Here is an 11,002-nt window from a genome sequence, read left to right as displayed (position 1 = left end):
ATTCATTCTTCTCTATTTGGGGGAGGGGTCTTTTTGAGATAGGGTCTCCCTGTAGCCCCAGCTGGCCTGAAACTGACTGTGTAGACCAGGCTGGCCTTGAACTCACAGAGATCTGTCTGCCTCTGCCTCCTGAGTCCTTCTTTTTTTTTAAATTTTATGTGTATGAGTGCATTGCTTGCATATAGGTAAGTGGACCTGTGTCGTGCAATGCCTGCAGAGGTCAGAAGAGGCTGTTGGATCCCCAGGGACTGGAGTTAGTTGTTAGCTGCCATGTGGTGCTGGGATTCGAACCTGGGTCTTCTGCAAGAACAGTTGGTGTTCTTAACTGCTGAGCCATCTCTCCAGCCCCTAGAAGACTTGATTTTATCCTAACAGCTTACTAGTTCTTTGAATTTTCTGAGTCCTTGGCATTGTATTAAATGCGTCCTGCTGTAGATTAAGACACAGGTGATGAAATTTACTAAAGCTTTAGCGTTTATAAGGGCTGATTTGGGATTGAAATTCCCAGTGTTGTAAATTACTAGGACCTTTGCTAGCCTGACAGCTACTCAGTGCTTATATTTCCCTCTTAGCAATGTTTCTTCTTCCTTGAACCCAGCACCCTTGCTCTAATTTTCCCTTCTGCAAATCACTGTCTTTACTGAAGGTTGTGTTGTTGGGAGACATGGAGGAATTAGGGGAAAGGGTACACAGAGGTGAGGATATGGGAGTGGAGACCCACTTCAAAACTGAATATCAGGTAGCATGTCTGTTGTTAAAATTGCCTTGACATTTAATTCTAAAAACTCTGTGGTGGCGGCCTTTGTCATAAAGGCCTGGAGCGTCCCACAGACCACAACAGCACTCTTAAAAGTCAGTTTGGATAGTAAATAACTTAAATCTGACACCCAGATTAATGCTTTTGATTGTTGTTCATCTGTCAGAAAAATAGTAGTTATAGCCATTTGACCTGCTTCCCTGGGATTAATAAAAGTGATGGAAGCTAAAATTCATATACTGTGCCTGAACAAGGTATTCTTACTGTTGATGTTGGAATTTTCAAAAATATTTTATTACTTTATTTTGTGTGTATGAGTATATAGCCTGCATGTTTGAAAGTGCACCTGTCTCATGTAATGTTTGTGGAGGTCAGAAGAGGGCGTCAGATTCCCCTGGAACTGGAGTTATGAGATGGTTGTTTGCCGCTATATGGGATCTGGGAGTTGAACTCAGGACTTCTGCAAGAGCAACCAGTGGTCTTAACCATTGAGCCACCTCTCCGGCCCAATGCTGGGATCTTAAATATATTTTATTTATTATTTTTATTTTATGTGTAGGAGTGTATTGTCTGCATGTATGTGAGTGCGCCCATGTCGTGCAGTGCCCCTGAGGTCAGAAGAGAGCTTCAGATTCCCCTGGAACTGGAGTTAAGGGTGGTTTGTAGCCGCCATGTGGGTGCTGAGAATCGAACCCGGGTCCTCTGGAAGAGCAGTCAATGCTCTTAATCGCTGAACCATCTCTCCAGTCCCCCAATGCTGGGATTTTTTTTAAAAAAAATAGAAACAGACTGTGAGCAGCTATTAGAATCTACTCAGAAATAACTTGGCTTTTCCAGTTAAGAAGCAAGCAAAAAGTATTTGATTCTGACAGTAAATGTCTGATTTAAGAAATAACCTGAGGTGCTCTTATGTCTTTTGCTTCAATTAATCCTTTATATTGAAATTTTGCCCAAGATTAATCACACTTTCTTAACCAGAAACTGTAGCAATGCTTGGTTCTTCAGAGTAAGTTAAGAGTAACTTTGTTTTAGATTGGCAACTAAGTTTTGGCATATTGAACAATAATGAATGCATTGGCAAGCACATGATTTTTAAAACATTACTTTGGAGCTGGGTATGGTGGTACATTCCCAGTACTCAGGAGGCAGAGACAGGTGGATCTTCGAGAGATCGAGGCCAGGCTGGTCTACATAGCAAGTTCTAGGCCAGCAGGAGCTACAGAGCGACCCCATCTCAGAAAACCAAAAACAATAACAACAAACAAACCACCTACATTAGGCTTGTGTAGTGTACACCTATAATCTATCATTCATTAAACTAGGAGTGGTGCACACTTACAATCAAGCACTCATTAATATATATAAATGCTTTGCAATATGATTCTCATTTCTCCATAATTTTAGGAAACAGATATTGATGACCGATACGGAGACCTGGACTCCAGAGGAGATTCTGATGTTGCAGAGATTCCACCATCCTTAGATAGAACCCCCGAGATTCTCAAGAAAGCACTGTCTGGATTATCTTCAAGGTATGATCCGATGAAGACATGGACCCAACAAGGTTTGAGGTTATCTTTGTCCTTGTACTGTGTTTGGATTTTTGTAAGTTTGGAATCTGTGAAAGAGAAGGCCTGTGCTTTTTAACCTCCTAATGTGTGAGGTATGGTCATAAGTGATTGATGCAGTGCCTTTAATTCTTAAAGCCTTGTGCAGTGTGAGAAAACTAAGTCTGAGTGGTTAACTGGTGAAGGTTACAGAACCAGGAAATTGTCCACTCCCCAAGACAAAGAGCAACTTATCAACTCAGGTTCCTTTCTGCTATTGGAACATCTCATAAAGAAAATTACATTATTATGTGTTCTCCAAATGCCAGAAAGAAATAAGTAATTTTTATTCTTGTGTGTGTGTGTGTGTGTGTATGGGGGGGGGTGTACATGTACAGATGGGTGCACATGCATGTGTGTGTGCAAATTAGAGGCCCACAGTGCCACCTGTCTTCCTTAATTGCTCTCCACCTTAGTTTTTTGAGACAGGTTCTCTCACTGAGCCTGGAGCTCACTAATTCTGGATGGCTGGCCTGTCTCTGCACTAGCACTGGGATTATGGAAGTGTGCTCCTGTGCCTGGCTTTTGCGTGGGTGTTAGTGATCCAAATACAGGTCCTCATTCTTGTGCAGCAGGAACTTTACCACTTAAACCATCTCCCAAGACTCTGCATTTTTTTTCTTTATTTGAGTTTAAAATTACTGTCAAACTCCACAGCACTTTACCATTTTATATTTGTGCTATTTTAAGATGTTTTATGACCATGGAATTTCAGCTAATTCTATATTGCCATCCATTCTATACTATGGTAATCTGAATTATATTTATGAAAGTGGAGGAAATGTTTTATCCAGATTACTATGTGAAATAGCACATATTAGCACGAAACAGTATGTTTCCTCAACAATTTTTTACTATGCTACACAGAAAGAAACATTTTATACCATATCCAAGAGGCACAGAGTGTAGTTTGCCTCCTGCAAGGATGCTATGAAGGATTTTTGCTGTTACTGTGTATGAAACTCTGATTTCTTTTTGCTTGATGCTGTTCTATGATACTGAGCAAGAAATGATGGATATAATTTCGCAAATTGATTTTACTACTGACAAGTTATAGCCTGCAGTTCCAGGTCTAGTCATGTTGTAAATGTAATACAGGTTTTTCTCTTTTTGAGCAATAACCATTCTGAGGATATAAAGGGGGACTCAAACTCGGCTCAGTTTCTTCTACCTTACACTCAGTGTAGATTACTTCTATGATCCCTCCATGTGTGGGATTCACCCCCTCTGCCCCCAGCAGTTCTGTAGTGAACACCAGCTGAATGTTGACTTTGTGCTGTCTTCCGTAAAACCACTCCCACTTCAGACATTAATCACAAGTCTGGATATTCTGAACTCCAGACGAACCTTGTGTTCTCTTTAGGCTCAGTTAATTTGCTAGAGTAGCGTACAGGCCTCGGGGAACCGCTTACATTGCTGGTTTATTACAAAGAATATCTTTTGTTTTTGAGACAAGGTCTCCGTGTAGCCCTAGCTATCTGAAACTCTCTATGTAGACCAGGCTGAACTTGATCTCACAGAGATCTGCCTCCTCAGTACTGAGACTAAAGGCATATGCCACCACACCCAACGTATAAAGAATATCTTAGCAGACTTTGGAAAAGCAACCAGATGAAGACATGCAGAAGTGAGGTCTCAAGTCCCAAGCAATTCTGTCCCTGTGGTGTTGGGGTTGCCTCCCTCCTGTTAACTGTCTGAATCCTCCATGTTTAACTGTCTGAAAACTCTCTGTACTTCATCCTTTAGGGTTTTAGGAGACATTATTTTGCATGTCAGACCCATGGGCAACTGTGTAGAACTGTGAATGGACAAATACGGCCTGATCTAACACTCAGGCTAAGCCAGGAATCGCAGCAAGGCTTGTCTGTTCAGAATCTTGGGCTCTGGACAGCATTCCTTCCTCCTGGGTATGGGATAGAAACCTCCTAAAATGGAGTTCTGACCTACTACCAGGCAAGATAGGTCAGAGTGTTTCTTTATGGCCAGTTCTAAGACAGAAAGGTAAAGAAAGATTAGAGTGTATTTTTAGTTTCTGTGACATGCCTGGGGGAAGAGAAATTCTAGTTTCTATGGCCTTGGAGAGAAAACAGGAGTAGGTGAAAGGAGGGCAGGGGAAGGTCAGAGAAAGAAAGACTTTGCTTTCTGAAGTCTGCTTCTGAGACCTAACTTGCCCCAACTTTAAAAGCAATGGGAGTTAGCCTGGAGCAGTGCATCACAATACATACAATACATATCACAATACATCACAATATCATAACCATACTAGAATGAATTGATTCAAGGCAAAGGCTTCATATTTTTTTAGCCAGTGCAACAAAACTGTCTTACTGGAAGCATCATTATTATTTTAATAGTTCCTGGTCCCAGTTGTTCCCATGACCTAGTTCACAGATGTACCTTTGCTTTCAGATCTCATCAGATCTGTCTCAGACCTGGTATTTTTTTTATTTATTTAAAATTTTAGTTTAATAAAATATTAGTAATTCACTGGACTTCCATGTAATCATCTTATTAATCAAAATATACTTCATTTCAAATATTCAGCATTGGCTGTTTTGAATTAGCAGGGGACTGAAGTGCAGCACTGTTACTTTATACTGAAATTCATTCTTACTGCACTCAATAAATAAACCAAATCAACCTTTTGATGTCATTCATGAATATTGCATGAGGCATTATTCATTCACAGTGCAACTAATATTAATGATGCCTTGATAATGTACTGTGGATTCATCAGCTCTCATGCAGCAACTATTGAGACAAATTATCACATAATCCTTAAAAAGCAAGACATTGAATTTATTTTCATATTAAACTAACAAATAGTGTACAGTCTTCAAAAAGGCACAGTACTAGGAATACAACTACATTTCCTGTAGATATGATACTATCTACACATGTATCAATATGCATTTTTGTGTATTCATATTTTTGTGTAAATACAATAATTTATAACCATAATATCTTTTTTGCCTGCGTCTGCCTCCCAAGTACTGGGACTAAAGGCAACAGTGTCTTCAATTTTTATCATTATTTACAATTTTCAAAGACTAGGCTAAAATGTAATAGGATAGTAAAATGTTAAAATCACAAATCTAGGGAGGTAAGTTTTAATTTTCCTCTTATGGTTTTTACTACATTAACTAATACCGAAACTATCTAACCATTCTTTGTATTGTGTTACTCAGCACTAAATTAATATACTTTGCAGATTATTCTCACCTGTGAGTCATTGGAAATGATTGCTTTCAGATACTCAGGATTCTCCTTTTCTTTTCCTATAGTAGAAATATGCCAAACATACGTAACACTAAAATGCATTCTTACTCATCAAAAAAAAATACATCTACTGTGATGAATTTTCCTTGTCCATGAATTATTCATGGAACAATTGGCATTAATGAAGCATTGCTAATGCATTGAACAAAAATACATCCCTTCAACGCTGAGTTAACAATTGCTATAAATTTTCATAATATCCTTTATAAATTAGAAAATATGAATTGGGGGGGCGGTTTGAGACAGGGTCTTTCTGTAGCCCCAGGTGACCTCAAACTCACAAGGTACACCAGCCTGGTATTGAATTCACAGAGATCTGCCTGCCTCTGCCTCAGAGTACTGGGATTATAGGCATGAGTCACCACGCTTAGTGAAAATATGAATTTAGTTGAAGGTCAAACTAGTCTATGATACCAATGTAGACAACACAAATGTTTCTAAAGAAAACAGTTATTTATTATGTACCATTTGATGAAAGTATAGAAATAATTGACATAAATTTTTAAAACTTTTTCTATCATATTCTACCTTGTCACATAATAGGGACTGTACTGTGTCCTGGCCTTTTTATTATGGAATTTCCACCTTTAAAAAGATATTTGCATAAATCTTTTCCCCCTTCATTTGCAAAGTAAGATACAAAGACTTCATACACTTTAGGATTTTCCAAGTTGTGCATATATATATATATATATATAAAACCATTTTCATATATTCACAGGATATTTAGAGAATATGTGACAACTCAATGATACTTAGGTCCTTTTTCTAGTTATTTCTCCATTGATGTGACAAAACACTCTGACCAATACCAAAATGGGGATAAAAGGGTTTATTTGGCTTAGATCTCCCAGGGTTCATCAGGGAGGCCAAGGTAGGAACTCAGTCAGCGAAGGAACCTGTAGGCAGAGGCTGGAGCACTGGCCTTGGAGGAATGCTGTTTAGTAGGTTGCTCCCTTGGCCCCTGCCGCCGACGCTGCTTTCTTATACAATACAGGACCACCTGCCCAGGAATGGCTCCACCCACAGTGGGCTGGGCCCTCCCACATTACGCAACAATCAAGAAAATTACTCCACAGATATGGCCACAGGCGTCAAATGCAGGTAATTCCCCAATTGAGGCTCCCTATTCTCGGTGTGTCAGGTTGACACTAAAGCTCACCAGCACATTGCTTTATTCACAGTGTATTCTTTGACAGTGAAAAATGAGGTATTAATCCTTGAGTGTTGTGAGGTTCCTGTTCACTAAGAAATCTCTGATGTTTCCTAAGACAGGAACCATTTGTAAATGGCGGCTGACATGTTTTGTTCATCTGTAGGCCTTCTTTACAATAAAGATTCTGTGATATTCAACAAGATTGGATGGGAAAGTAAAGGCTTTCTCACAATAATTATATTTCTACTTTATCACACTTATGAATTAAAAATAAATTTTTATTAGATATTTTACAATTTTGTGCTTAATTCTAACTGTCCTTCAGTACATTATGAAATTTTGCAATATATAAATATAAGCATTTGAGCATTTTCCAGACTTTTAGATATATCTCTCTAGTACGGATTCTGCTTTACTTTCTAAGAATGGAGCCAAGGGTAAAGGATGTACCACATTCTGTGCAATTGTAAACTACCTCTTTAGTATGAGTTTTTGATAACTGCCACCATTTGACATATTATTAAAGGAATTGCCACTTTCCTTTTATTTGTAGTGTCTCCCTTTATTGTAAATCCTTTGATGTTCTCCAAGAGTTGATATACAAGTACAGGACTTCTCAACACATTTTCATTTGTGGGATTTCTCTCTAGTATGAATTCTCTCATGTCTTCTATGTGCTGAGCTCTCAGTTTTTCACATTCTTCTCAATGGAACGGTTACTTTCCAGCATGAATTCTCTGATGAAACATTAAATCCGACTAGAGGACTTGTCACATGCTTCATGTTTGTAGGATTTCTCTCAAGTATGAATTACATCATGTGCTCTAATCTAAGACACGTTTTTAAAGGGCTTACTACATTCTGCACATTTGTAGGGATTCCCTCCAATAGGAGTTCTCTTATGTTTCTTATAAGTTGAACTTGTCGTAAAGGACTTGTCACATTCTTCACTTCTGTAGTGTTTCTCTCCAGTATGTATTCACTTATGTCTTCTAAGATGTAACATTTAAATAAAGGACTTGCTACATTCTTAGCATTCATAGAGATTCTCTCCAGTATGCATTTGCTGATGTGCTCTAAGATTTGACATGTCAAAAGGACTTGTCACATTCTTCACATCTGTAACATTTCTCTCCAGTATGTATTCACTGATGTGCTCTAAGAATTGACATTTAACTAAAGCACTTGCCATATTCTTCACATTTGTACAGTTTCTCTCCAGTACATATTCGCTGTTATGCTCTAAGAATTGACATTTGACTAAAGGACTTGCCACATTCTTCACATCTGTAGGGTTTCTCTCTAGTATGTATTCGCTGATGTGCTCTAAGAATTGACATTTGACAAAAGCACGTTCCACATTCTTCACATCTGGAGGTTTTCTCTCCAGTATGTTTTCTCTAATGTGCTCTCAGACTTGACATTTGACTAAAGGACTTGCCACACCCTTCACATCTGTAGGGTTTCTCTCCAGTATGTATTCGCCGATATGCTCTAAGACTTGACATTTCACTAAAGGACTTGCCATATTCTTCACATTTGTAGGGTTTCTCTCCCATATGTATTCACTCATATACTCTCAGATATGACATTTGAATAAAGGACTTGACACATTCTTCACATTTTTAGGGTTTCTCTTCAGTATGTATTTGCTGATGTCCTCTAAGACTTGACATTTGACTAAAGAACTTGCCACATTCTTCACATCTGAAGGGCTTCTCTCCAGTGTATATTTGATGATGTGCTCTCAGATGGGGTATTTGACTAAAGCGCTTGCCACATTCTTCACATCTGTACGGTTTCTCTCCAGTATGCATTCGCTGATGTGCTCTAAGACTTGGCCGTTCACTAAAGGACTTGCTACATTCTTCACATCTGTAGGGTTTCTCTCCAGTGTATACTTGGCTGATGTGCTCTAAGGCTTGACATTTCACTCAAGGACTTGCCACATTGTTCACATTTGTAGGGTTCTCTCCAGTATGAATTCTCTGATGTACACTAAGACAATATTTTACTAAAGGACTTGACACATTCTTTACATCTTTAGGGTTTCTCTCCAGTATGAATTTGCTGATATTCTCTAATACTTGAGATTTGACTAAAGGGCTTGACACATTCCTCACATTTGTAGGGTTTCTCTCCAGTATGACATCTCTAATGTAATTTGAAAGTCGACATCCAAATAAAGGACCTGTCACATTCTCCTCATCTGTAGGGTTTCTTTCCAGTATGAATATATTTATGCTTTCTAAGATTTGAGACATGGGTGTTGGACTTGTCACATTCTTCACATTTGCAGAATGTCTCTATGTTATCCACCTTCTCATGTCTTCTAAGAGTTGAGTTCTGGTTGGCTACAGCCTCCCTTCTCTTCACATTCCAGGGCTCTTTGCTTTGTTCCAGACAGGAGACCAGAACAAGCTTACACACCTACAGACCTACAGACACCAGATTGCTATAGTTCTCCAACATCGACTCCCTGTACAAAGCCCTCTGAGCAGAGGCTAGGCATTCCCATTCCTTCCGGGAGAAGTCTATAGAAACATCCTTAAATGTCAGTGGATCCAACAAAAACAAGACAGCTGTAATTCCCCAGCGTTAGGTCTCTGTGCAAAGCCCTCTGAGCAGTATCTAGGAATCCCCTCTCCTCCTGTTAGAAGTGCACAGCTGCATCATTGAATGTCAACACACCCTCTCTGCGTGGTTCCTGAGACTTTGTTGAAGTCTCGAATCCCTCATAGACCTGGTCTCCCCAGGTGTCAGTGGAGTTTTCGAGGCCCCAAAGGCCCCAGGGTCCCGCCAGACTTTGACACCTCTCCACCTCCAGACCTGGTGTTTGTTGTAGTTTAGCGCTCTATCAGAATGATACTGAACTCCCATGTCTCATTCATTCATAAGATCTTCCTCAGTAATGATTTTTAATATAAAAAAGCAATAGCAAATAATAGCAGCTGATATTTACTGAGCATATATTGTGTGCTAGGCACCATTTTAAGCACTGAACACATGCATTACAATATATTCTCACAGCATCTCTGCAGCATGGTTATGGCTATAACTTTATAAACGAGGAACCTGGGACATAAATGATGTCAAGGGTTCTGTAGCTAAATGTCAGAGCCACATTCTGAGCCCAGGCATTGTGACTGGCATGGTGAACCAGGCCTTACACAAATACACTGTGCAATGAGGTAATAATTCGTTATAACCCAAAAGAGACTGCCTTGCAGAGACTTGATGTTTGTTGATATATAGGATTAAATATCCTTGTTATATAAAAAGCATATATGAGTTGTAGGAGAGAAGACCTGTGATCTTGCCAGTATATTGTATTTGTGGTTCCTTGGTATATATTCTTAGAACCTTTTCTTTGCATTATGTGTGTATGTGAGATATAAAAATAAAATCATACTGTTTTTTTTTTTAACCTTGTTATTTTCATTTGTGTTCTGTGATAGTTAGGAGCAACATCTTTAAGTATTCTCTGGAAAATTTTTAATGCCTGCATGAGGTGTCTCATGGTGCAAATATATATGATCAAAATTTTCATGCTGAAAAAACATCTCTGTATTAAACATTTTTCCTTTTTGTTTAATTTTATTATTTTATTTTATGTGTATGAGTGCTTTGCCTGTACATATGTGAGTGTACCTATGTGTGCAATGCCTACAGAGGCCAGAAGAGGGTATCAGATACCCTGGAACTGGAGTAAGGACAGTTGTTAGCCACCATGTGGGAACTGGGAACTGGACTCGGTTCCTCTACAAGAGCAGCCAGTGCTCTTAACCACTGAGCCCTCTTTCCAGCCCCCAAACATTTTTCTTTGAAGCAAACTTTTTCCTAATCTATAATTATTTTCTTAGGGTAAAAATCTTAATGAGGGTATCAGATACCCTGGAACTGGAGTAAGGACAGTTGTTAGCCACCATGTGGGAACTGGGAACTGGACTCGGTTCCTCTACAAGAGCAGCCAGTGCTCTTAACCACTGAGCCCTCTTTCCAGCCCCCAAACATTTTTCTTTGAAGCAAACTTTTTCCTAATCTATAATTATTTTCTTAGGGTAAAAATCTTAAGTGGGCACTACTATCCTCAGGCCTCTTGGGGTAAGTCTACAGCGCAGCTCTCCGCGCCGGGACTCCCTAAGCCTCATTCACCCTTCCATCCCCCCGCCTCGCCGTTCTATACTCCTAGTTTGGGCCCTG

The 11,002-nt window shown here is 39.3% G+C and overlaps 1 protein-coding gene across 3 annotated transcripts in view; it reads left to right on the top strand.

Moving 5' to 3' along the window:
- Positions 1–11,002, top strand: part of Cds1 (CDP-diacylglycerol synthase 1) — a 116,221-nt gene that overhangs the window by 17,768 nt on the left and 87,451 nt on the right. For all 3 annotated transcript variants that reach the window (XM_029555323.1, XM_029555322.1, XM_017802852.2), the window contains exon 2: positions 2,162–2,289. In XM_029555323.1, the coding sequence (XP_029411183.1) occupies positions 2,162–2,289 (128 nt within the window). The remainder of the gene's footprint in view (positions 1–2,161; positions 2,290–11,002) is intronic.

Source organism: Nannospalax galili, unplaced genomic scaffold (assembly GCF_000622305.1).
Source record: "Nannospalax galili isolate Female #2095 unplaced genomic scaffold, S.galili_v1.0 scaffold405, whole genome shotgun sequence".
In the NCBI taxonomy this organism is placed as follows: domain Eukaryota; kingdom Metazoa; phylum Chordata; class Mammalia; order Rodentia; family Spalacidae; genus Nannospalax; species Nannospalax galili.
Note: the sequence above shows the minus strand (reverse complement) of the source record. Positions and strands in the feature narration are given on the sequence as shown.